Source organism: Phoxinus phoxinus (assembly GCF_949152265.1).
Source record: "Phoxinus phoxinus genome assembly, chromosome: 1".
In the NCBI taxonomy this organism is placed as follows: Eukaryota; Metazoa; Chordata; class Actinopteri; order Cypriniformes; family Leuciscidae; genus Phoxinus; species Phoxinus phoxinus.
Window position 1 is genome coordinate 30,995,101 of NC_136876.1, and position 27,701 is coordinate 31,022,801.

General features: G+C 38.0%; 2 protein-coding genes across 3 annotated transcripts; one reads left to right on the forward strand and one right to left on the reverse strand.

The window, feature by feature from the left end:
* Positions 1-1,770: 1,770 nt before the first annotated feature.
* gng13b (guanine nucleotide binding protein (G protein), gamma 13b) lies at positions 1,771-8,720 on the reverse strand. The gene is made up of 3 exons (XM_079613528.1): positions 7,814-8,720; positions 4,717-4,849; positions 1,771-2,981 (listed from the first exon to the last, which is right to left on the reverse strand). The coding sequence occupies exons 2-3, from the start codon at positions 4,812-4,814 to the stop codon at positions 2,876-2,878; spliced, it is 204 nt and encodes a 67-aa protein (XP_079469654.1). The 5' UTR covers positions 4,815-4,849; positions 7,814-8,720; the 3' UTR covers positions 1,771-2,875.
* Positions 8,721-12,045: 3,325 nt separating this feature from the next.
* On the forward strand, positions 12,046-27,462 carry traf7 (TNF receptor-associated factor 7). 2 transcript variants are annotated; one of them, XM_079630548.1, is made up of 22 exons: positions 12,046-12,362; positions 12,542-12,670; positions 13,661-13,793; positions 13,894-13,951; positions 14,298-14,371; positions 16,762-16,878; positions 17,017-17,109; positions 17,384-17,417; positions 18,342-18,525; positions 18,634-18,768; positions 18,876-19,093; positions 19,190-19,263; positions 19,359-19,407; positions 19,494-19,621; positions 19,715-19,797; positions 19,992-20,031; positions 21,600-21,716; positions 22,135-22,257; positions 24,132-24,251; positions 24,374-24,505; positions 24,589-24,708; positions 25,772-27,462. In XM_079630548.1, exons 3-22 carry the CDS (start codon positions 13,698-13,700, stop codon positions 25,784-25,786), a joined length of 2,010 nt encoding a protein of 669 aa, XP_079486674.1. In that variant the 5' UTR covers positions 12,046-12,362; positions 12,542-12,670; positions 13,661-13,697; the 3' UTR covers positions 25,787-27,462. The 2 variants fall into 2 exon arrangements, with proteins under 2 accessions (XP_079486674.1, XP_079486673.1); XM_079630547.1 differs by lacking the exon at positions 12,046-12,362 and having other exon boundaries at positions 12,396-12,670.
* Positions 27,463-27,701: the final 239 nt, after the last annotated feature.

A 27,701-nucleotide genomic window follows, 5' to 3' on the forward strand; every position in this document is an offset into this window, starting at 1 on the left:
GATGTGTACATTTAAGCAGACTATTGGTCCATGGGATCCCATATGTATTTAGAAATGGAGATTTGTGATGGGGGCTGAGAGAGTGGATTATTTTGGGCAGATTAGAGTGTCATCTGCTGCGGGTTCAACCGGCGTAGAGAGCAATCATGTGAATGTGTGGCTAGGCAACGGGCATCAGGATTACCAGTTTCTAATCTTAGAGAGTGAGCCATTATCCACTGTGTTAGTCTCACAGCCCCTAGAACGAACTCATGGCATCTTTGTTTGGTGCCAACGGATGACGGCTGTGTACGGTCCGATACTCGCAGGTCCATTAAGTGCATGAAGATGTATTGACTTTGATTAAAATGCCTGGCAAAGTTACACTTGCAATACGCAGATGGGTCTGAACAGAGTGAAGTCAGAGTGTGCGAAAAGAAGAGCTACAATTTCCCCTTAGATGGGAAGAAAAGAATCTCATGTGTTCTATTATTTAGCAGAGAACGAGTTTGTAATGCTTTTTTTGCAGTGATTTGGGAATGCAGATAAAAATATGACAGACTGTGCTCATTGTGCTAGCGGACTTGTTCAACCAAATCTGTTTTATGGCTTTACATTTACAAAGGAGGTACCAGATCTGTTAAAGACAGTTTAATGCATTACTGCATGTCCATTTCAATTCATCTCATATTGTTATGGATAAATCGCTTGTATTCTTCATTTGCTTTGGATAAAAGCATCTGCTAAATTAATCAATGTTAATGTTATTTCTTTTGAGAAAAGCCCCCAAATAAAGATCATTTGAAGAGACTATGTTACATTATTGTGAAAAAAGCACTGAATAAAAATAAAAAGTGACTTTAGAAGTCAATAGTTTGTTTTATTTCAGTATCATAGAACATAAGCCTGTCACCCACGTACAGTCCACAGCAATCGAGTTTCAGTCGAGTTTGTTAAACTGTTTATGTTTTGAGGGTCGTCCATAAAGAATGGATACAGAATCTGTAACAGTTTCTTAATTGTTGGTCTAGGCTATGTATTCATATATGCAGACATATGTCTTTGGTTTTGTGTCACATTCAGCTGTTTTTCAACGTCTCGTGCCATGAGCGTCGTGTGTTTGTAAGACATTTTGTCAAGTTAACAGCAGTTCAACTCTGAACTTTGAAACCATTCAGTTGAGTTCAATATGTTCCTCAGCTGTTTTGTTTCTCTTACCGGTATTCTTTGGCTTGCAAAAACATAAAGGTAGTAATTCAAGTTTGAATGGTAATCTCTTATGACTTGCACAAAATATTGTGGCCACGAATTAAGAATTTGTTCCCACGTTTTAGTTAAATCGTGCCTATGTTGTACTAATTTGTTCCCTTGATTCAATCCCACAATTTAACAAAAATTAGGACATAAATAAATACAACATGGCCCTGATTTAAAATAAAACAAGGAGATGAATTAATTAATTAGTAGGAACACAAATTCTTAATGTTTTTATTTCCCCCACATTTCATGTGCAGGGCTCCATATTGAGGTGAGGGGCCATGATTTAATTGTTTTTTTAATCACTATATTTATAATTTTTATTTAATTTAATTATAATTACTATTTATATGTATCTATCTATCTATCTATCTATCTATCTATCTATCTATCTATCTATCTACCTATCTATCTATCGTGTTAAATCGACAGCAGTACTTTATTACTAATCTCAATATAACTGTTATTGTATAAAAAGTAAATTGCCCAACCCATGACACACACCCAATTGAAACACACAAATGACATTAAAGCTGTCTAAAAATCCTCTACTTTATTCAATAAGATGTTTTGTAAAACATTCAATAAAAAATGTAATCACTTATTGCTTGTTATTAAACTAGTACTTGATCTTATGCATATTTTCTCAAAGCATTCTCATATGTAACACACATCTAGATAATTAGACAGGTTTCTACTGTTTGAATATATAAAAACATGAACAAACCAAACGTCATAAATTAACCCCACATCCTTGCCATAAGTGCAGATTGAGCTATTAATCTAAGAAAAGAAAAAGAAAAAAAGCCTTGGCCAGTGCACAACCTCTCTGTTTGCATATCCATTCAATGCTTAAGGGTGCTGATGGTTTACAAGTCCCTCACAACACATATACATTCTTTTTAAGGAAATTGTGTACAAGGCAGTATTCGATGGTGACCTGGCAAGATGCGTTGTTTTTTTTGTTTTTTTTTATCCTTTAGCTTTTAAAGGAAGGAAGGGTGCAGTTGAACAACAGCAGGTCCATTGTAGCTTCTAAAGCAGTCGGCGCCGACAGCTTCGGTGGTGAACCAAACCATAAATAAATAAATTAATGATCATAAATAAGTAAATAAATTAAAACGATCTGTACATGTTTAAAAATGGTCGGTAAGTGAGAGTGCTGAGTTGTGGTGTAAATAGTGCACGAGCCTGCAGGAGAAATGAACATGCTGCGTAACAGAGGGAAACTCAAATAGTTGCTGTCTTTGCCTTTTTGAGGCATTTCTTCTCGCCTCTGTCATGCAGTATGTTGTCTAACAGGCCTTTTCTGGCATTTCCATGTCGACACTACATGCCTGAACTCAAGATCAAGCGCGCAAGCAGCGGCGACAACACTGAAGTCAAAGAGAAATTCCACTAACTGCATATACAGATATATATCGATGGTTATAAATATAATAGTAATTCGTGTCAAAGTGTCAAATTCTGACTATATAGAGCTAGTGTTTTGTGTAAGAGTGTGTGTTTTTTGTGCAGTGGATGCTAAACTGCTGTACATTCATGATGAGGGAATGAAACAGAGAGCAAGCGGCGTGTGATCCTGTCAGGCTTGTGGAGGCTCAGACGGAGGGCTGGGGCGACCGCTGCTGCTACTCTTTTATAGAAGCACACACTTGCCCTTCTCCACCCATGGGTTGTTCTTCATCAGCTCGGGATTCAGGAAAGGGTCCTCGGGCACACACTCATCGATCCATTTCACCAGGCTAAGGAGAGGAAGGAGAAGGTCCCTCATCATTATAGGACACATTGCAAATTGTGCAACGCATTTAAAGTAACAAACCTCACATTTGTTGCAAAAAATGGCTATTATTTAGGGGTAAATAGAGCAGATACTTCTTCTGGATGTCTGTGACTTTGAACACGAATGCTGAGTGATTTATGAAATTAGGGTCATGTAAGACAGCACCCATGTTGAGCAAATGATAAACGAGGGTGCTAATCACGTAACTCTTTGCAGAAGCACCATCCATCACAGGCGATTAATAGAAATGAGGTGTCCAAGATGAGAGTGATGATCTTAGATTCATCTGAGACTCAAGTAAAATGTTTAAGTCATCATGACCCAACTTTATGATGGATTCGCAATTGCTTGTTCAGCTAAACTGCACAATAACACTGGAGGAACCACTAGGCTGCCATAAACTGGGCTGATCATTGCTGGCTGGTAAAAATTTAATTTGTAACAGCGAAATTACCATTGTGAATACTTCAGGAAGAGAGCCCTGGGATGCAGGGAAATGAGATGTCACTATAATGTGACAGTGGCGGGTGTGACTAAGAGGTCATGCATGCTCTCAAATTGGAGAGTAAAGCACCAGAGATCTGAGAGCATTAGCTTTGTCCTGAACAATCACCAAGAGGACCTGACCTCTGGGCAGCCTAATTTGTGACATGAGGTGAACCTGCAAAATCAGAAATAACTGCAGTTATGAGTTCATGGTGACATTAGGGTTATTCAATCAGGAAACTGTTTAGAGAAAACCAATGACAGAACGGATTACTCTCCACTAAAAAAAGGAAGTATGAACTATGGTAAGTGGTTAAGTTAGGCAAAAAATTAAATAAAAATAACTGTACATTATTCAACTTGTTAGATGACTATTTACCAATAATTTTGTTTTGAGTTGAAGTTATTTTATTAATATTTTAATTGTTTCTTACTTGTATAAGTTATATTACGAGTACTTACATTCGCTTAAAGCTTCAGCTGGACAAAAACAAACAAAAAACAGGACCAACAATGGCCATTGCTGAGGTTTTAAGCTCACTTTATGAGCTTCAAATTATTGAGCAGCAAATTATCATATTAGAATGATTTCTGAAGAATCATGTGACACTGAAGACTGTCATAATGACTGTTGAAAATTCAGTTTTGCCATCATAGGAAAAAATGACATCTTAAATGTTTTTTTTTCTATATGTTTGATCAAATAAATGCAGCCTTGGTGAGCATAAAAGTCTGGTTTCAGAAACATTAAAACAATCAAACCGACAACAGACTTTTGAACAAGTGTATACTGAAATATTACTGAAACTGAAGTTCTTAAAAAGGCATTTTTACCACAGCAAAGTTGCGAAATTGCTTCAATTAGCTAATCTAACTTTCACTGTATGCAAAGAGAGAGTGATATGAGGGACACGAGAGAAGCACTAGTATATTGTCAACCCAACAGTCAAATATACGGTTATCCGAGAATTCATTATAACAAAATACTGAACTGCTCAATGCCACAATTGACCAATGAGAATTAAGTATTTGTATAATGTTGGATTTTCTGTGCTTGATTATGTGATGTACAGCACCAAAAATAGAAGGAGGGTAGAACGAGTCATTATCTTTTCTGTTGTGATATGGGGCGACAGCATAAAATATATGGGTTGGAACTATCACAGAAAGAGAGACTATCACAGTATGAGAACAAAAGAGACCACACTCACTCGGTCACTGTCTTTGAGGATTTCTCCCTTTTGAAGGCCAGCTGGTACTTGAGGCTTTCTACCTCCTTCTTCATCTGGGGCAAGTCCATCTCATCCATGGCTGTGGCTTGATGTGGAAGTGATCAAACTAAACCTAAACAACAAAATTGAAACAAGTAAGAAGATTGTTTTGCAAAACCAATTGTCCTACTGAAACTGCATTAGTGTATCTTTTACATGACTTTATTTCAACAGCCATTCTAGGGCATTTTTAGACTGTGCCCGCTCCAAAAAAAAAATTAAAATAGATGTATGTTGTTGTTAATGATGTATCTTTAACAGCTGATTTTTCATCAGTCAATGTGGATTGCAATTAAAAATCTTGCCAAACCAGCCCCTCACATAATTTGATGTGTATGCAACAACTAATGGTTTGTGGATGTGATCTGTGTGTCCATGCTGAACTGATTGCTTATGTGAAGTGATATGAAAATAATGCAATGACTACTAACAATGCAAAGCTAATTTGTGTAATGTTTATTAAGTTATTTTGACTACCACAATAATGTGGGCTTTTCAGCAAATAATGGCATATGTGATATATTTTAATTATTATTTAGAATTTGATTAATTCATTTAATTCAAATTTTAAATTGTGTTTTTGTTTTACAATTGAAAATGCAAAAAAAAGTGCCATTGTTAACTTAAGGGACTGTTTCTACCTTATCTGTGTAATCTAATGTTATAAGGTGGATTCAGTCAAGCTACATTATATTTGTTTACTTGAATAACAGATGTTATTCAGTGAAAATAGGTGTCCCACATGAATCACATTTTAGATTACCTGACAAAGCATTTCTACATAACCACAATTATAACCACACATTTATATTCTTGTTCTGGGATGTACTGCATGCATGTGTTTAGCTTTGAGATAAATAAAGAATTGAGCGATGAGATGCTTGTCTAATGCTTGCTCCTCTCTGAGCAGGGGTTGGGGGATCAGAGTTTGCGTCTTGAGGGTTTCAGTGTTGAGAGGAGTCCAGCGTTAGGGCATGTGTGAGCCAGAGAGCAGAAACAGTTCAGCATGCAGGTGTTCTGCTGCCTGTATACATCCGTCCCATAAAGGCTTTTAAGCGCTTCCCATCAACACCAGCCAGACACTGGAGCCTCTCACTCTAAAAGCTCTGATTTCACAATCTGAGACTAAACACGCTCAGAGCAGCTGGGAGACTGTGATGTTCTTCAAATCAAATGTGATGTTCAGAAATGGTTGGGGGACAAAGATGTTTTGCCAACTATGATTAACTGTAATGCTCTAAAAATGTCCACTTTTCTCAAACCACCCATAAATACTTAATTCATATGGAGATATTCATGAAATTCATGACATTGTGTCCCAATATAATGGAAGCTGAAATCGGTTGTTGCCAGAAGGTAAATACACTGATTTCAGTGCTTCACTGAGGCCCTAAACAAATATAGAATCAATAGTGTCCCAGAATATACAGCAGTTTTTCCGCAAGGCATAAACCTCCACCACCCCCCCTCACCCATTAGCCATGGACCAAATATTATTGATGAACGCAGGGCTTGACATTAACTTCTTGCTCACCGGCCACTGTGGCTAGTGGTGGTCCAAAGTTATTAGCCACTCAGCATTTTCATTGATGGGGAAAATACTGCCATATAGATATTTTTAATATTATCTTATAATTTGGCAGCTGGTATATTAGGTATATTAGCTGGTATAGGCTGATGTCACTTTAAGACCTGATGCACGGATCCATTATACTGTTACAGATGCATTTTCTTTACTATCATTTAAAACATAACTGTGTTTATGTGAATACTCATCAAGACCAGCATTTGACATTATTTTGAGTGTATTTGACTGTTTAAGCGCAATAAGCAGCGAAAAATAACTCAATTTAGTATACTGAGAGGCTGCTTTATGTGCGCGCACTTTGGGTGTGAGCACAAAATCTGCTGGCATGAGCAAAATTATGTGCAATCCCACACCGAAATTCAAGCACTGTAAAACCAACAATATTCATCCGGAGCAAATGAAACGAGTGAGTGAGGGGAGGCGGGTTTGTGTGTCAACTTACTGTCGGAGAGATGAGAAAGCAAGAAAGCTCAGCTGGTATCGTGTATCTATTCTGCGGGAAACGAGTATTGGAAGCGTTTCAGATAGGCTATTTCAGTATCGTATTGAAAAATCTATATTTCTGACATCACTACAGTGCACTTAGTTTAATATATATGCCTTTTTAAAAGACAACAATTGAAAAATGTATATTTTATATAAAATTCAATCTGCCAAAAGTGGCTAGTAGGAGTGACTGTGTTACAATCTAGCCGCATTTGACAGGCGGTGTTAATGTCAATGAATGATACCATTTTATATTATAGTTTGTTTATAATATTATGTGTAGCCTACTCATCAGTACAGTAGGACAAGTGACATATTAGATGGAGGATGAGGATGAACTTCCTAAGCCAAGTTCTTCATATAGGTCGTTCAATGATGTAGGTCATCATCACCATGTATTGCATCCAAATAGGGGGGATTACATTTTAGTTTGGTTAAAAAAAAATACTAAACAGAAGCAGAAAGAACGGGTGCAGAAAAAACTAAAGAAGACGAATCAAATCTATCAGTTAATGTGATAGATTAATTTCTGTAGATATCATCTGATGAAGACCAGCATGACTTGCTGTATCTTTACCTCCAATGGGTGTATTAAGGTTTCACAGAGCAGAAAAACTATTAAGAAGCTGCAGGCTGAATTGTAGGCTTTCCTATCCTTCTTCCTGTAAATATAGGCTACGTTTAAATAACCCAATGATTTTATTAATCAAAAAAAGGGATGGATGAGGTAAAAGGAGGACGCTGAAAATCGAAGTTTTATATAACACCGGCAAATCGCTGGGAGCCACAGCGGTGATGGTGGGAGTGGAAAAACAATATGGAAAATGCACACACACACAAAAAATATATATGGATGTCCATCACAAATATTTCACGCCAACATAATAAGTTGTGTCAGCTGCCATGAAGAGTCAATCGCGGAAAAAGATCAGATCGATATGATTTCACAATTGTGTCGCTTACCTCGGTGATGTATCTTTGGGTAATATCCGAAGCCCGTCTTTGGCGCAGACTGTTCTTATCTGTGGGAAATGTCCTTAGATTGATCAAAAAACACACATTGCCTACGCCAGTGTCTAATTGGCGAAAACAAACGATGGACGATTGCGTGTCCGCTGTAGACAGCCAAACAGACTGGACAGGGAGACTAAAGATAGGCTGGTAAGCTCCGTCAGAGAGAGACAGCTGAAATAAACGATGCTGAAGAAGTTGAGCTGATGGCAGTGGTTACAGCCTAGTAAAGTGCAAGGACGCTGTTCAGTCGCTGCTGCTGCTGCTGCTGGGCCAATGTAGAGGAGGTGCTGGGGCAAATCTGCCTGGGAGGGGGGGATCGGGGGGCGGTTATATGCTGTTGAAGTCTAAATGCCTCTTCTAATGTTGGAGACAAAAGGACGCCCGATGTCCCTTGCCTATTCGCTAGAATTGTCAGTGTAAGTGTTTAGATTTTCCTTACGGATTTGCTCACACTCTTCTGGTTAGCCTGCGTTTGATCCAGTATATGCCCTAATATGGACAAATTGAGCTTCAACATGTTAGGCTACTTATGCTTCGCGAAGATTAAGCTTTTCTGTCAAAGAAAACACTTATATTATTTAGCTGTGCGATTATTTTATATCCTGCTGCTTAGTGTTTTTCTGAATACCATGGCTGTCAGCACGAATCTCTTGCTTTAATAAAGAAAAATCGTTCTTTTATTTTCTTTCCGCCAACTAAAATAGTTCCAACCAAAACACCAAGCTTTGCGTGTTGCCATGCAACGCAGACTGAAAGCCGGTGTGGAACGGCGTGTATTGTGACGCGGAGCCACCGAGCTTTTCCCTTCCTAAACGTTCCTAACCTAACTCAAAGATTTATTGTTATCCACTCCAGCTCCGCTTCAGGTTTATCCATGGGTTTATCTCTAACTCATCGCTCATTAGTGAAAGAAACCGCCCTCGTTATAATGAGGATAGGCTACCCTAAAAAATGTAGGATTTGGCTGCAGGCAAAATAAGTTGAGGGATGCAAACAGTGGAATTTTATACTACCGTAAATATGAGTGCTTTTGGAATGTCGCTTGTCAATCATATCTAAAGCTACACTATGTAAAAAAAAGAAGCGCTGTCGGACGAATTTTATTCATAATTTGCCCGTGCCGTGCATGTCACGTGACGTCATATTCGTACACAGCAGGCTCGGCTCCACTAGGGGTCGCCCATCCAATCAGGAGCTTGGCCCACCCTGGCCCCACAGCAAATATTAATCCCTTCCAAAATTGGTGCGATGTTCAATTCAGCTCCAGATTTTGAGGGCGATCATGTTTTTTGGGCCGGTTGATATCCATTTGTTATTTAGAAACGAGAAAGCAATATTAGAAGGTGACCGCTGTCTTCAAACATTCAAGGGATTTTAACTGTTCGTACAAGAAGACATGAAAAAACTCAATTCGGTACACACAGCTGTGTTCTCTTTTTTATCTTATCACGCTTAAACGGGAAAATAAACTAAAAAAATCAAAATGCCTGTTCTTAACTGAGTTTAAATAGAAAGTCCTAATGAGCATAAACAGTTCTGAGAATATCTGATGTGTGTCAGATCCGTGCTTTTGGTCTTAAAGGGACAGTAGCTTAATATACCTGCTGCTGTCTTGTCATTAATTAAAGAACAAAAGAAAAAAACTAAAATCTCTCAAATCTTCTCTTGACTGAATAACTTCTTTAGCTTTAATAAAGATTAATATTGGCTACAGTTAATTTAGATTATAGTATTTTGTTCCTACTGTTAGACCTGAAATATTTTTATTTAATTTGTATCTTTATCCTATTGTATTTATTTGTGTTATTGCTTGTAATTTGTTGATAAGTTCTTATTTTATTACTGACTGTTTACTGTCTTTTTTTAACATTATTTATTAAAATAATATTTATTTATTTTTGTGGTGGGGCCAGTGAAAATTTTGGCAGGGCATGCAGCCAGTGAACTCCTTAGCGTTGAGCCCTGCGTTTATACATGGAGTCCCTTTAAAGACCTCTTCCTTTTGTTATAAAATGTCACTTGGCCTAAAGCTGGAGCTGGGCCTGGTATACATCGAAAAAAGTAGTGGGTACCTTGAAGCAGAAATTTTGTTGTTGCAACAAACGAGAAAAACTGACCATTAAAAACACCAACAAAAACAACAAAAAAGTAATTGAGATGAAAAAAGATAAGATGTCCTGCTTCCATTTGTACAACGGTGCCTTGAACCACATTCATCCGCACAGAGCTGCAGAGTCAAAGCATATCCAAAACAATGTTTTTCCACAAGACACGTATGCTTTTATATTTTTTTAAGTGCTAGATGGTCAAACGAGTGTATTTGTCATATAAAACCGTTCCTTCATAAAGAACAGAAACAGAACAAATTCAAGGCTTGTCTTAATTATGTTACGAATGCTATTGCACACAATTTGACATAAACCTGAAATCACTGACAATAGAATTCCATCAAAGGTGTTACGGCTGTAAACTGCTCACATAGGGAGATTTCAATGTTTGCCTGTTGGCTGATACAAGGGCATCTGTCATCTGCTCATCTCAGAGCAGCGCTCATGTCAGTCTCCTGTGGTATCACACCCAAGAGCAACATCACGAGGTGTAAGATGAGGAGATGCCCGCGGGACAGCAGGAGCAGCAGATCAGATGAGCCTCCTTTTTGTGGGACCACCGTCACCATGCAATGAATGACAGACAAAACTAAATAATAATAATAAATAATAATTAAACAAAAGACCGACTAGGTAATGCAAAGATGGAGAGGAAGTTGCTGTCACTAAACAAAGCGAACCACAAGATGTGAGATAAATGTAATTCAAAGTATGTGCAAAAATATAGGCTTGATAAAGTTAATGGTGAACCAGATTCTAGATAGGCCTATACACACATTTCTGTATGGATTAAAAATAGTCTGACAGTTGATTGCAAACCTCCATCATAAAATCTGTATCAGACCACAGTATATTACCAAACTCATTATCATTTATGTCATGACCAAACTGAACACAGAAGTGATTTGTGTAGTCTAGTGTGTTCTACCCAAAGAGACTGCTTTCAAAGTGTATTCAATACATTTGATCAGTATCATAACCTTGCTGTATTTAGCACCATGCATTAAGTTTGAATTAGCATTTTACAGGATGTATTCTTTAGATGTTTGTGTTTCACAAGCAGAAACTGACTAATAGCCACTGGCCAGTTCTCCCTTCAGCCATCTAACTTTAGCACATCCTATTTTTATTGCATCCATCATTTATTGCACAGGCATATGGGAAGAATGGAGGTCTGCTCCTCTGAATACGGTTAATGGATCTTGAATGAAGAACTTCCTGCACTGCCGACGGGGTCAAGCTTTTGATGGGTCCGCTGGCTATTCTTTAGCTTAACAGTGCAAAGAGTATCTTAAGTGCCAGGTAGGACAACAGTTCATAGAGGCTGTGATGCTTCATCAAAGAGAATATACACAAATACTCTTTAATAGCCTGGGACCACATTCTGGAGATAAAGACATATCCCATGTGTCCTAAATTGATGGGTGTCCATGAGAAACTCTGCCATAACACAAAGAGCAAATGCAGGGGGGAGTAAGCTACTCTAATGGAGGTTGCAGAAGAATCAAGACCATATAGCAGACAGTCTATATTAACAACGTTTCTGCATTTATTTTGGCCTTAAGTGGTTTACCTGTGGCTCTGAGAACAGCAACTGCATCTCCAGCCAGGTGAATGCAGGTCAAATCATACACCCTCTCAAGTGTGCAACGCATCATTGTATAATGTGATTTATATGGACACAATTATAGGTATTTTAATATTTTCATTTCACATGCACATATTCACAAAATACAACAATACAACAGGAATGTTCCTGACATGAAGGAATATTTCCAAAATATTTCACTAAAATATCTGTAATATTTTTCTGTAATATCTGACAAAGACTACATGGCAGAATTTAAGGAACATCTGTAGACACAAGAGTATTATTGTCTAAATTATAGTGATAGAACAATTTCCGCTGCCATACTGATCTGCTGAGTGAAGTGTGTGAATTACAGAGGAGTTGAATTCATGTCCAGACTCAGGATCTGTGCAAACAGCGCCCCCTTCCGTTTAACTAATTTACTCAATATGGTAGATCCAGAATAGCTATTAACTAGACTCTAGGCTACATGTAGTTGAACACAAAAAAAAACGGAAATATATATACACCTTACTATCATAACAAAAATATCTACTAACAAAGTGTGTAACGTGACGTTACGTGCATGTCGTCGAATGTGAATAGTGTTGCTTAGTGAATGAATGAGTCGTTTAAGTGAACGAATCGGTGTTTAGAACAAATCTTTCATGTGAACAAATCGTTCTCGTTCCATGCTTATTTGTTCCCCATTGAAGTCTCTACCGTTTGAAGCGTGTTATTGCTTTGGTGATATTATTGTCTTTAAGACATGCAGACAAAAGACTTAACGTTAAATAAGACTTGCTGAACGACAAATCAAGTAAGTTACATCACTCAATACGGTCCACCCTGCAGAATTCAAAAGATTCGACTCACTAAGATGAATCATTCTGAAACTATAGTAAATGGTTGACGTTAAACTCTTAAAGTGACTTGGAAAATAACGATACAAATCATGATTTAACCCTATTATTCTGATCGTCTTCTTGAATATTCCAGGAACTTCAACATTGAAGCGTATTTGCTCTTCCGCAATACATTTCCCACAATTCCTTGGCATGTGGAGCCTGGGCGTGTGAGAGAAAGATTAAAATTGGACCATCTGCAGACTTTGATTTAGCATCAATGGTGAGAACCTACATTGTTTGTCTAAATAGACATGCGATATGTATCTTGTCAGCTTGTCTTTTCTATAGCAGAGCTAGAGGTCTATCTTACTACATTTCGTAAAGCTAAATCCGATGTTTTAATAAAGCTGTTCGAAAAACCAACTTCGTCAGCTAGCCAACACAGCTAGCCAGCTCACTTTAGGCATGCGAATCACTAGTACATCAACAAGCGTACGTGTTTGCTTGTCTTTTAACATGTTTGCTGTTGTTAATATAGTGTACTAAACAGTATGTGTTTTATTATCGTTTAATCCGATGCTTAAAAGACATTGTCCCATTTTCGCAATCACCCGCTAACAAAATCTTGGCTGTGAATCAAAACATAGTTAGCTGACTAGTTTAACAGCATTTTTTTGTGTTTGCACCATTCTGAATCAAACCATTTTTTAGATTAAAGACAACTAAAGCATTATTGTTGTGTCAGTTGTCATTTCTGTTCTGCTGACATACAGCCTCCGTCATTGTTTATTTTGACATATGTAACGCTGTGTTGTCGGGAAATGTGTGATTGTCTTCACAGCTTAATATAGCTATATATATATATATATATATATATATATATATATTTTAACAAGAGTGAGCATCACGTTTTCGAGAATCGGTAGTTGACAAAAAAAAGTGTCTTTGAATACTTGCATTTTAAAATAATGTCAAAATAATATACAAGATGTATGTCCTAATATGTAAATACCATTTCTTAAACGTTTTTCATAATTTTAATCACATTTTACTAGTTTATTTTAAATGATCCTGTGGGTTGATTTATTTGTTTATACATAAAATACTGGTATTCCATGTATGTAGTATCTAAATAACAAAAAATGAGCACAGTGCTGTTTACAATAGTATTAGAAGTAGTATAGCATATCACAGACATGCCTATGTATCTTGTTTCATAACATAATATATTATATGTAATAATATGATTTTTCCCCCCTTATATCTACAGGCTGCAGCAGATCTTTTCTACAGGTCTTTGCTGTATTATGAGCTGTAGTAAACCGTCACTCTTCGATCGATTCTCAGAAGGATCTGTGGCAGGTGCCACTATCACTGTACCCTCACCTGATATCAGCAACCAGGTAAGAGCGTGATCTGTACTTGTTGCGTTTATTGAGTTATGTGAAGACTTCAGTGGCAAAAAATTTCATTGTTTTCTTCTTTTATAATCTTTCTATGCAGACCAAAATGGAAGCTAGTTTTGGATCCACGTTTCCAGCAGTCCCTCAAGTACCAAAAGGTCAGCATTAACCTTTGGACTACTTGGAGTCAGATTAAAGGCATTTAAAAACAAAAATATTGCACACACAAAAAAAAGGCAAACATTTGAAGTGGTCTTCAGGGAAACAAAATATTGAAAAATGTATGGTACAGCCGTTTACAAATTCCTAAAAAAATTAAATAAAGATTATCAAATTGACTAACCTTTACATTTTGAGTGTCGTACCTCAAACCACTATGAAAATAATTAATTTACTAGTGTTAAAAATGACCTAGATCAGCATTGATTGGAAAGAAATCCATGTGAGCATTTGCCTAGCAACAAGGTTCAGTCAGTCGCTTGTAACTGTGCTCTTTTTTTTCAGCGGAAACCAATTACAAACAGCATCGTAGAACCCCTTCAACCTCCAGCACTCTGACATACGGCGATGATGGCATGGTAATCACAACGCCATCTCTTTTCAAAACAGCCAATCACATTTACATATTGAGGAATATAAATCAAAACCCTCTCAATTTTGCCAATGCTGACGTGCATCACAGTGGGCTTTAGGGTTAGCTGAATTGCTGTTTGGGCAGTTCTTAGTTTTTGATAAAGGCATCTGATAAGTTATCCCGCTGTGTTTTATTTTCCGATTATTTTTAGACTGTTTATGAGTGGCTATGTATATTGTTTAGTTTTTCCCAGACACCACAGTGTTGTTTTTCCACCAAATGTAAGTGAATCAGGAGATATTGAGGTGCTCTCCTCCTTTCAATCGTTTTGCATATTCACAGGAAAGCTCGCCTATTTAGGAGTAGCGGGAAGTAGTTAAATCAGTTTTTTTTTAGTTAAGGACCATATCCAGCATCATAACCTATTGTTTGTTATACAAAAAATGTTTTACTACTGATGATTTTGGTAACACATCTTTCTTTGTAGAGTGGGATTTTGGAAAGAGGGGGCATGGTTTTTGTAATGCCAAGGTGTGTATTCCAGAAAGCAGGGTTAACTTGCTGTCACATAACTCTTGGTTGATTAACCCAAATCTTTCTTGCGATTATCGGTTCCATAAATGCAACCATGAGTAAGTTCAGTAAACTCAGAGCATGTTTATGGTAAAAACACAAACGCTGCGTACGGAGTAGGTAGGTACTACATTTGATTTTGAATTTTTGGTGCGTGGTAAGTTCGTATTTAGGAGATAGGAAGTCGTGTTTACGACGGCAGGTGAGTTCAAATCACTTTTGTCGGAGTAAGATGACGGTCTATTTAGTTTTAATTAATTACACAAAAATACAGCAAGATTCTTAAACTCTACTTCTAGTAAATGAAGAACAAAGAAATGTGCATCAGGTGTGTTTTACGTTTTAAATGAATTTATGAAACCACTGTAAACTTTATCGTTACATATTATAATGCTATCATATTTTGTGCAGGCAATTAGCTTACTTCGCTGTCAATAGAAAAGCCTGACAATATCACTGCTAAATACCTTTAAGTATTGTGGTATTCCACCATATTTCTCACTCGTAAAGATCAGGGCTTAATGAAAATCCCGAGCTTCCCACTCGTATGTACGAGTTTAACGCCACCACAACGATCTTTATGACATGACTTGAATGCACCAATACTTTGCGACCTTTAAAATGTATGTTCTTCTATACACTATGAATATGGGTAATATAAATGCAATTCGTATGTTGTACTACATTCAGCATGTTGTTACGGTCACTTGACCTACCAGCATCAGTTGCGTCGCTTCTCTTCCATTCATAAATCCTCTCCCATGGTAGAGTAAAGTGTCTATCAAAGGCACTCTTCAGAATCTCGGCAAGTTGTAGGTCATCCGGTGACTTTTCGAATACTGTATTCATACATACTATTCTTTTGCCGTACTGTTTATCGCATATGATACAGTAGGGAAGTATTCGATTTTGGACAGAGTGAAAGACTTTCTCAACAGTGCCTTACTATTACTTTTGTTTAAAGAAATTTACATTATTAGTGCATATTGCCACCTACAATTGCAATTGTTGTGCAATTATTTTTTTATCTTTTATCTTATAACCTTTAATCAGGTTTTTAGTAATGCGAACACAAATTAAATTTATTGTTGCTAAATATTAAAATTATATATTAGAATTTAGTTTTTTGCTAAATATTGAAATTAAACATTTAAATGCATATATTAAAAAAAAGGATTGCTTGAACTAAAAAAAACAGTCTTATACACAGATAATATGGTTGTATAATTTTTTTTATGTTTAGCCATTTTACTACTACTTTTTTGTGAGATAAGAAAAAAAAGAACCCGTTGAATGCAGATCCATGGTGTGTGAGATGACAATAAAATAAATAGATGAAAAAAGAAAAAAAGAATCATTGCTTTGTGCAAATATCTGTCACGGCCACTGAAGCCTCGTCAATAGAACATGTATATGTAATACTTCTCCGGAGCTTTGGCTACTTATATACCCTGTAAGTTACCTCAGTTTTTGGAAGTTAAGGAAACCTTTTGACTTCTCTGTACACTTACTCGGATGCGTCACATAATCTGCTTTCTGGAATACCTTCCAGTTGTTATTCAAAAAACTTAAAACAGTCGGCACCGATAGCCTCATGGGCAGCGCGCCGACATATAGCACCGTTGCGCTTCGGGTGACCCGAGTTCGAATCCCAGCTCGTGGTCCTTTCCCGAACCCATCCCCCCTATCTCTCCCACCTCGCTTCCTTCTCACGCTATACTGTCCTATCACAATACAGGCAAAAGTCACCCAAAAAAATCTTAAAAAATAAATGAATAAAAACCTTTTTACAAAACAAATAAACTGATTCTGTCCCTGCAGCCGCCCATCAGTACCCCTCGTCGCTCAGACTCTGCCATCTCGATTCGCTCCCTGCACTCCGAGTCCAACATGTCATTGCGCTCCACCTTTTCCCTGCACGAGGAAGAGGAAGACACAGTGAGTGTCAGCAATCTTCTGTTTCCTTTTCACATGTTGATCTAGCGTGGTGACGCGAAAGCCTGACAGACATGCACCTTTGCCCAGCAGGAGATTGACTTTCTCTCTCTATCGCCCTTGCTCTCTTTTCTTCCCCAGGAGCCGCAGGTGTTTGCAGAGCAGCCCTCAGTTAAGCTTTGTTGCCAGCTGTGCTGCAGCGTGTTCAAGGACCCCGTCATCACGACCTGCGGAGTGAGTCAGCCAGCCGTCCCCTCACCTCTCCCTCAGGATAGGCCTGTCGTTCATGATCTGGTTTCAGGCCATGTATTGATTTCCTGTCAGTTTGGGCCGTGAACAGCACGCCTCATTGACCCGTTTCCTATGGCACTGTCAGGCTGTTGAACACCAAAATACAAGTGTCTGTTGAGAGATGAATTACACTTAAAATAGCTGAGTAGATGAAAAGGTAAAATTCAGCTCTTATTCACTCTCATTGTGCTCTCTTTCTCTTCCTCTGTCACCTCAGCACACATTCTGCAGGCTATGTGCCTTGACCTCAGGTAAGCATTTATTCTACGCATTTGTCTAGCTTTCACCTTTCCCATGATGACTGTTAGTACAGAGAGGGCTCAACACAATTTACACAATTACAATTAAAAATGACAGTTGGACTGTACCTTTATTCAGAAACTTAACATCAGTTGAATGAACAATAGTTGAAGAGAAGAGGTGCGCTGATAAGCGATTCAAACAAAAGGCGTAACTAGGAGTGTCCTAATATGATTCATTCATTGATGTGATTCATTTGCCAAAAAAGAGAAAACACAAAACAAACAAAGGTAAAGATGAATTTGACTGATAGCATTACGTTGTTTTGTTCTTTTAGATTTCTATATATATTGTGATAATATCATTATCATGAATTGTTTTGGCCACGATAATAGTGTATTGAAAATGTAATATTGTAGCTGTCTACAATATTATACAAACTGTCTACTTCAGAAACTATTTGTTACACAATATTTTTTCCATCTAGAACTTAATGTCTTGACTTTTTTGTGAGGTTAATAATTTTATGGTCACAGAGACAAAAATATACATTTGAAATATGAAAAACAATGCAAAATACCATTACATAGCTGATAAGAAATATTAACATTTCAGGTTTTATTTTATTTTTAATACATTTGCAAAGTTATCATAAATCAGTTTTTGCTTTGCCATTAATCAAGCATGGAGTGCAAGATAACAAAATGTGAAAAGATAAGGGGTCTAAATTCTTTATGTAATTTATCTGAATATTTATTTGCAATTTCTAAATTTGCTTGCCATTAGCAGGAGTGGCCTTAAGTTAATTTTGGACGAGTGCAGGTCTCTAGCTCTAGCTTCCTGATTCATTTCCTCTCCTTCACGCTCTTGATTTGAGAAATGTTTTCAACATAGGGTAACTATTTTGTTTTGCCAATAACCTTGTGGTTCCACAGATAAATGCCCTGTGGACAACTCCAAGCTAACAGTGGTAGTGAATAACATAGCGGTGGCTGAGCAAATTGGTGAGCTTTTCGTCCACTGCAAGTACGGCTGTCGGCCAGCTGCCTCAGGCAAGCCTGGTGCCTTTGAGGTTGACCCACTTGGCTGTCCTTTCACCATCAAACTCAGCACCAGGAAGTGAGTATGCAGGTTCATTTGCTTTCACAATGTCAGCTTTTGAATTCTGTTCTTGTGACATAGTCATGCAGAAGGGGTTTTTATTACGCTGTATTGTGTGTGTGGCAGAGATCATGAAGTAAGCTGTGACTACAGACCTGTTCGCTGTCCCAACAACCCCAACTGCCCTCCACTGCTCACCATGAACCTGGAGGCCCATCTGAAAGAGTGTGAACACATCAAGTGCCCTCATTCTAAATATGGGTATGGAAGCTTGAAAAGGCTAAAATTCTTTCCTTCAGTTCCATAGATGATGTTACTCATAATGAGGAAATAAAACATTGAATTTATCACTGCCGTCTTTTCTCCAGTTGCACCTTTATTGGGAATCAGGATACGTATGAGACGCACCTGGAGGTGTGTAAGTTCGAGGGGCTGAAGGAGTTTCTCCAGCAGACGGATGACAGATTCCATGAGATGCAGGTGACACTGGCGCAGAAGGACCAGGACATCTCGTTCCTGCGCTCCATGCTGGGCAAACTCTCTGAGAAACTAGACCAGCTGGAGAAGAACTTGGAGCTCAAGTTCGGTGAGGAAACAAAGCAAATTTTTAACCACTTACTGTTTAAGCCAGAAGATGCATGATCGTTCAAATTGTTGTTGTTTTCTTGTTCTAATGTGGCAGATGTGCTGGATGAGAATCAGAGCAAGCTCAGTGAAGATCTGATGGAGTTCCGACGAGATGCTTCCATGCTGAATGTTGGTCTATTTTCGCTCTGGTTTTACCAAATTGAGACGTACAGTTTTGGTGTTCCAGTATTAAGAGCTTTCTAACTCATCCCTTCTTTTTGCAGGATGAACTGTCCCACATCAATGCCAGGCTCAATATGGGTATACTGGGCTGTGAGTGTCTCGTTCTCATTTATACTCCTAATTTCTGTGAATATAATGAAATATGTCATCATCTGACTGTATGAAATGTTTTGCAGCCTATGACCCGCAGCAGATCTTCAAATGCAAGGGTACATTTGTGGGCCACCAGGGTCCGGTGTGGTGTCTGTGTGTGTATTCTACCGGTGATCTTCTCTTTAGTGGGTCATCAGATAAGTCCATCAAGGTAATTCCACCTGCCATCAGCAAGCTGTCCCTTTGGTTTCTGAGGATCCCTCTTCAACCAGATAAATCTTCTGTACTTTTGTGCTCAACATAGGTTTGGGACACATGCACCACATACAAGTGCCAGAAGACCCTAGAGGGCCATGATGGCATAGTGTTGGCATTGTGCATTCAGGGGTAAGTATTTGGAGGATTTGGAGGAATTCTTTTAGATTTTTCATAATCTTTCATCAAAATCTGAAACGACTTTTCCTTGCCAGTCAGTAAAGTGTATTAAATGTTACAGTTAGACCTTTTTTTTTTGCAAATGTTTCATGTTGGCTTTAAGTGGACAGGAGATCTTATATATTCTCTTTTCCTTTCTGTTGCAGGAACAAGCTGTACAGTGGCTCAGCTGATTGCACGATCATTGTGAGCATATTTCAGTTCATATTAGGCCTGTTCAATGATTAGTCCATATCAAGTTAGTCCATATCAGTTAGCATGTTAAAGTATTGTTGTTGGTTACCACGGCAACCGCTTGCGTGTCCGTGTTTGAACACGCTTTTTGTGTATAAAAATCTGTACACATGACGGGCGGCAAAATCGATTGATGTGTGCAGACAACTATACATTATTTAAGCGTATTCTCTTTGCTAGGGTGTTAAGCAACTGTTCAAGTGTCAAGTAACTTTCATTCATAATGTTTCTATTCACCTGGAGAGACACCTCAGGTGAATGGGAAAGAAAATTAACTACGGTAATAGATATCAGCATGAAACTTCCCCAGTTGATTACTTGTCTTGGATGACATCGGGGTGAGTAAATTATAAGCAAAATTGTATCCTTTTTTATCCAAAAAGTAATCCTTTAAGACAAATATATTTTGTATTACAAGTTTTTCGAATATTTATGTTTAAATATCCAAATGAGGTATTATCTCATTAAATAATTCATAAAAAAGCGATTTGTAAGTCGCTTTGGATAAAAGCGTCTGCTAAATGAACTAATGTAAATGTAAATATGCGCTAATTCGCATATATTTCCAGAAGAGAAATCTGAACGTTGGATAAAGCTAGATTCAAAATTCTTGTTACATTTTTTTTGACATATTAGAGTCAAAGGTTTTTACGGAAGGGATTTTGGATATCTCTTTTTATAACTCCATTAATCAGAGAAAACTGTCAACAGCCATAAAACAATAAATTTTTGCCCCGTTTTTAGGTATAAAATGTTGTATAAATCAGAATCTGAATGATATATGAACAAACACTTCTGTAAAAACCTTAAGAATATAGATAGGAATAAAACTGGAAAGTTTGGTGCATGTTAGTGCTGCTGAAGTGGAGATTTCTGGCTCAGAGTATGAGAAAAAACCCATTTTGAGAAAACGACCTTTAAAGATTGACATCAGCATTGTACTTTCACGATTAGTTGCTGATAAAAAGGAAATTACCATATTTGGATCCGACAACATTGTACAGGGGAGAGAGAGAGCTTTCCAACGCTATATGTGATGACAGGGTGTAGACAGCGATCGCGGAACAGCGTGTTGATTTAGAACTCCAACTTTAGTTGAATTTATGAGAAATCTACGGACGCAAATAGACAGTAAAATAAAGACCTAAATGTGTATTTTGGACTTTTTTTTTCACCACAAGTCTGAAAGAAGACATGTTATTGAAGACAAATAGCCCAAAATCTCAAAATTGACCAGTGAAAAAAAAAACAATGTTTTTGCCTGCCGTGTCTCACCTTAATCCAATATAAAAATCCATACTGTATTGTCTCTCATACCCGGTAGTAGCAAACAGCATAGAAGAAAACGGAGAAGTTTTGTGTAGGCTTTCAAACTACTCCCTTCACCTTGCTCAGCTTCCAAGTGGACATTTCTCTGAACCCGCAGAAAATCTGTTTTCTGCTCCAGAGATACACTTTTTTAAATGTTCATGACACGGTCCATGTAAATCTAATGCAGATATGCACTTGCTCTTCCTCAGGTTTGGGATATCCAGACCCTGCAGAAAGTGAACACTATCCGGGCACATGACAACCCTGTGTGCACTCTGGTGTCCTCTCACAACATGCTCTTCAGCGGCTCTCTCAAAGCCATTAAGGTCAGTGGTGCCTATTGAAGAGAAGATGTGCGTGTCTGCAGACACGAGCCCGATCAAGCAGCTAATATTGAGCTTTATTCTGCCCCATTTGCTGATGTGCACGTTAGCTGTGTACGTGTGCCTGTAGCTGTGTTATCTTAAAGTGATGTGGAGATACGATCGTTGCTCCAGCAGAGAAGAGAAAAGCACTGACTTGGGTTACTGAGGCACGAATGGCGCAAAATTAGGTCCACTTGGCTCTGAGAGCTCGTCTGAAGAGCACACGCTGTGCTCATATCACCATGGTGATGTGTGGGAGGAATGAGGGAGTTGAGGCTTAACAGTAGAATGATCTCATCTCTCTGGGACTTTCCAGTTTGCCATTTCTGGATGTTTTTTTTTAAAGTGTTGAAACATCTTTCTTTCTCTCTCTCTGTAGGTGTGGGATATTGTGGGCACTGAGCTGAAGCTAAAGAAGGAATTGACTGGCTTGAATCACTGGGTTCGAGCTCTGGTTGCTTCTCAGAATCATCTATACAGTGGATCTTATCAAACCATAAAGGTTAGAAGTGTTAAACTTTGAACTGCCCAAATAGAAAACAGCTCTGTAAGTTGCTTCAGGAACACCCAGTCCATATAATAAACGACAATATGCAGGTTGATTAATTAGATTGTCAGTTTTGATATAGTCATCCTCGTAAGTTTACACTCTCCTTGCAGAATCCGTAAGATCTGAAAGATGTAAAAACAGAAGTAGGGCTGTACACTTAATCAAATCGAGATCTGGACTAGTTCCTGTAAATATTACTGTGCGACTCTGTGAATGGCATTGGCTGGTCCAGCCCGAAAAAAATGCAGGGTTTTTTTTGTCATGATTTGACCATTTAGAAACAATTTATAAGACCGTTGTCAGAAATTGAATCAAAAGCTTTGGAGAATTTTATATTTCTCTATTCAGAGAGATAGAAACGGCTCTTGCTTGACTGAAACAGCTGCCGAGTGAACTGACTTGCCTTAAAGGGACCTATTGTACAGTAGAATGTACTGTATATAAATATACAATTTTTAGTTTTATTAATTCAATGGATTAGACACTTTTTTATTACTAAAATTGTATTAAACCATTACAAAATCTAGATGTCTTAAAATGGAAATTGGGGATAAAAAAAACATGCCCCTATATATATATATATATATATTTTTTACAATGGGTTGAAAACTTTTGAACAGGATCCCTTGTGTAAATTCATTATTTTGTCTTTGTGGATGTATGCACGTTGTTTGTGTATTAGTTTTATGTCAGATGGCTTCATTAGGATAGTACGGAAATGGAATAAAAACCTTTTTTTAATGAATCTGTATTCCTGTAACAGGTACAGAACAGGTCTAAGTTCAGATTGGAAGCTGTTCTCATGAATTCCTTTATTGTTCAGTCTAACTGGTAAAAAACAGTTGTTTGTAAAACAGATAGGACCGATAAACCCGAGCTGCTTGTATCAAGTAGTCTAAGGCTCCTGAGATTGCAGGCAGAAGCAGACTACAGGCAAATGCTCACAGAGAGAAAGAATGAACACAAACACACTACTATAGAATACAACAGTGATCAAAGTTCAAAGGACAATTTCGGTATTTTACACTTAAAGCCCTGTTTTCAGATCGTTTCTGATGAAATAGAACGGTTAAGATTGAAATTTGGACACATGCTGCTGGCCCCCACCTCCACAATGGCTGCATAGGTGCACTGGAACAATCCTTCCTAAAACGCATTCAACTTTCGTTTACAAAGACGTGAAACTCACCGAGTGGTCAGGGGTGTTCACTGATATGCTCACACAAAAATCGCTGCAAAAGATGCTTTCCAACAGGTTTCAAAACTACGATAAAACCTGTCAGAAAGCATCTTTTGCACCGATTTGTATGTAAGCATATCAGGAAGGATATTTCCAGTGCACCTATGCAGCCATTGTGGAGGTGGGGGGGTGCTACCACAGAAACATTCTCGGACCAGCAGCATGTGTCCAAATTTCAATCTTAACCGTTGTATTTCATGAGAAACGATCTGAAAACAGGGCTTTAAGTGTAAAACACAGAACTTGTCCTTTAAGTATTTAAGTTGTTTTAAATTGAGAGTGTAGGGAGACCGACTCAATTATTCCCCTGCTCCACTGAGTGGGTGGTTGCTGAGCTTTTTTGGCATTCTTCTTTTGGCAGTCTTCATGGTAACAGTGAGTTCTCTGATTGGTTGATCCTTGGAGAATCTCCAGTAGTGTAGTTCTCCACTAGTAATTTGGCTATTGATTTTTAATTTATTGATTTTTTTTTTTAATGAATCTTCTGAACACGTTATTTAACATATCATGCAAAGCTTGCATACTATCTAGAGTGAATAAATGAAATGGATTTTTGTGAAATGGTCTGTATGCTCTTTCCTCTCAGATCTGGGACATCCGTTCTCTGGAGTGTGTGCATGTGCTCCAGACCTCTGGAGGCAGTGTGTACTCCATTGCAGTCACCAACCACCATATAGTTTGTGGCACCTATGAGAACCTCATTCATGTAAGAAGTATTAATGTCTACCCTTTGCAAGGCTTTACAGATGAGAGTAATGGTCGTGGACATCCTGGAAATGTCAGGACATTTTTAACATTGCAATTTCTGATACTTCACATATGAACTAGGTTTGGGACATTGAGTCCAAAGAACAGGTGCGGACGCTTACGGGCCATGTGGGCACAGTGTACGCCCTAGCCGTCATCTCCACCCCTGATCAGACCAAAGTGTTTAGTGCCTCCTATGATCGCTCTCTCAGGGTAAGGACAAGGCTTGTGTATGGGATGTGAAATGGGGGGGGATTGGTGAAACCTCTAATGTATTGATTGTTTTACCTGTGCAGGTGTGGAGCATGGACAACATGATCTGCACCCAGACTCTACTGCGGCACCAGGGCAGTGTGACGGCGCTCGCTGTATCCAGAGGAAGACTGTTCTCTGGAGCTGTAGACAGCACAGTAAAGGTCAGAAGCTCTTACAACCAGTTTGGGGATGCAGCTTTAAAACCGTTGGTTGCCAAGTCGGACAGTATTTAAATGTAATGTTATAAATAAAAAATTAAATAGACTATAAAAAAAGTAATGAACAGCAGTTTTTGTCTCAATATATTTTATAAATATTTGGATGATTTTGTTAATCGAGTAATCTGCCGATTAATCGAGTAAGCGGATAAAAAAATAGACCTAAGCAAAGACTTAAGTATTTTAAATTACTTAAATACGTAGATAATAACAATGAGGCATAATATTTGGTTCAAATAAAGTATCAAAAGCAATGTTATTTTATAGAACAACACTGTTAAAATACATATACATAATCTACATAAGATGATTGTTAATAATATGTATAACACTTTACAGCAGATCAAATCCTCGTTTAATATTGTCCAAATGACATTTAATTTAAATGTTTACTTCATCTTTAATATTTGGCCAAATCTTTACGAAAGAAATGCTACAGCCACTGTAATTTCTTGGACATCAAAACATACAAACTCGAGGGTTTGAGCTTTTATTTTGGAATCGCGATGAAAAGTTTGCATATTTAGAAACATATTGATGCATTCTCCTGTGTTGGCGTAGGACCTTAGAAATCTGATGTAATTGTGTTATAACTTATAAGCAACCCAAACTCACAGCATATGCAGTGATGCGCATGTAAATGATAACAGTTGATGTGGAGCAGCATTTACTGTGAACGAAGCCACTCTGAGATGCATGTAAATAAGTAAAGCACGTGTATATATTAAACCCACATGGCATATTTATTTCATTGAATCGCAGCCTTTGTGAATTCACAATAGCACTATGCTATAGTATTGTTTTATGTATGTGCATCAGTATGTGCCGTTAAAAACGGCTGTTACTTTTGATGACACTACACCATTACTCAAAGATGATTGCTATTGCTATTTTAAAACCAGCTGAGCAACAGTTTACACCATTCCTTGAACCATTTTCTACTGGCATGAGATCTGTATATCTCTGTATATGAGCACTAACAGTGGCTTCTGTTTCCTTTCCTCAGGTGTGGACATGCTAAACATGACCTCTGAGCATTATTAGTTATTACGAATCTCATGAAACTCAGAACCAACATGAACTCTGATGCTCTGACTTATATACGAGTATGAATAATATTATTCAAGAGAGCATTGCAACATACATTGGACGGGAAATGTTTTTATTTTTGACCCTGTGAATACGGGTATCTGTCCCGTGTGAACTTTGCAGTAAAATGTCGTCTGGGTTTATTTGCTGGATGGATGGTGCTTGTTTGCTTTCCACATACCGGACACATTTCAACAGCAAACAGAACCTCCAAACCTGCAGTCTTTATTAACACCCAGCGGAGCGCAGCCAACATGACAACACTGTATTTTATATGCACAAATAACAATATCATTTCCTACAAAAGTATGATTTAGATTTGGTAAGACTTCAACTCAATTCCAAATGAAGCTGAATCCAGTCAGAGGTCATGTTCCCAGGAGACCACAGAAATGTTGCTGCGATGACTGTTGAACTTTGTGAGTCACAGTCTCATGACTAAGTGAGTGCCTAAGCGTCAGTCTGATGCCAGTGGAGATGCATGGAGTGACCATCATCCCAGGGCTGAATGAAGACCTACACCAAACCAACTTGGGCCTGAAACAGCAGAGCATTGACAACACGGTGCCCATATTTTTATTTCCGATTTGACAGTGCCAACTTAATGCCCAGAACTGCTCAGATATTTTCTAACTGCCTGTTGACTGATGTGAAACCTTTGTATGACGGTGTAATGACCTAATCATCCTTCATGCTTGTGTAAATAATGCAATGTGTCCTTACCAAAGGTGCAACTGCTTCATGCATGGTGCCATGTTTATCATGGAAGCCAGATTTTGCCCATACCAAGCTAATAAGACTTTTACAGTGTAATTAATGCTAGTTACTAAATCATTTTGTACAGAAAGTTCAAATATAAGGCACTTAATTCATTATCACTAAGCACCCCAGGATAACAATGAGGTGATTGGAGGGTTACACAATCTTGCGTTCAGTGTGAGGTTGAGTTCCTCTCAGCTTAAAGTGACAGTTCACCCAAAAATGAAGGAGGAAAAAAACTGTTTTCATGCTGTTCCAAACCTCTATGACATTTTATTTTATTGTATATAAATATACCATCGATTAAATGTTTTTTTCCCATACAATGGAAGTTAATGGGCACCCAAACTGCATTGGTTATCAAAATATCTTTGTTCCACAGAAGTGAATAAATTGAAATGTCATTTTTCGGTGAACTATCCCTTTAATGTGAAGCGTACTAGGTAAGTCAATGCTAAATTAAGACTAAAGGCATAAAAACAGCTGCTATTTTGGATGTCACAGTGCCTTTTAGTGGCAGGGAGCTACTCAATCCAGCTCCACACAAATAAGACAATTATGGCAGTAAGGAACAGATTTCAGCAGTGTTGTTCCCATATATCCCCCCCATTAAGCTTATGACAAGATGTGATGTTCAAATGCAAACTACCATAAAAAGTTTCTTGTATAAAATACATAAGACAGATTTTTAATGCTTGTATTGAGTGTACATGAGTCTTTTTATATTCAGTCGCTATCTTTAACTCACACATAACGTGCCGTTGACTCCCTCTAGTGTCCTTAATACATATTCAGTTATATCAAATAAATCTCTGAAGGGTTGAATGGCCCTTTGGTACCAGCTTGTAATTTTTGTTAAACATTTTTGGACAAATGCTCAGTATTATATACCTGAATTAATGAAACACTATAGTGCTAAGCAATTTCCAGCTGGCCTTGATGGTGTTCAGTAATTGGACGGCTATGAGAGTGTTTGTATATAATGTTTATTTAGAGCAGGTGGCTGTTGATGCAGTCACTGCAAGCACACCACTGTTCCCAATGCCAGTCACAGCAGGTATCATACAAGTCAATGGCAGAACATCAAC

Excerpts from the sequence above, each read along its gene's own strand:
- gng13b (XM_079613528.1), bottom strand. The coding sequence starts at position 4,814 with ATGGATGAGATGGACTTGCCCCAGATGAAGAAGGAGGTAGAAAGCCTC. Across the intron at positions 2,982-4,716 it reads TCCTCAAAGACAGTGACCGA|CCTGGTGAAATGGATCGATG; the intron begins GTGAGTGTGGTC and ends TCCTCTCCTTAG.
- traf7 (XM_079630548.1), top strand. The coding sequence starts at position 13,698 with ATGAGCTGTAGTAAACCGTCACTCTTCGATCGATTCTCAGAAGGATCT. Across the intron at positions 19,264-19,358 it reads GAGATGCTTCCATGCTGAAT|GATGAACTGTCCCACATCAA; the intron begins GTTGGTCTATTT and ends TTCTTTTTGCAG. Across the intron at positions 24,252-24,373 it reads CCTATGAGAACCTCATTCAT|GTTTGGGACATTGAGTCCAA; the intron begins GTAAGAAGTATT and ends CATATGAACTAG.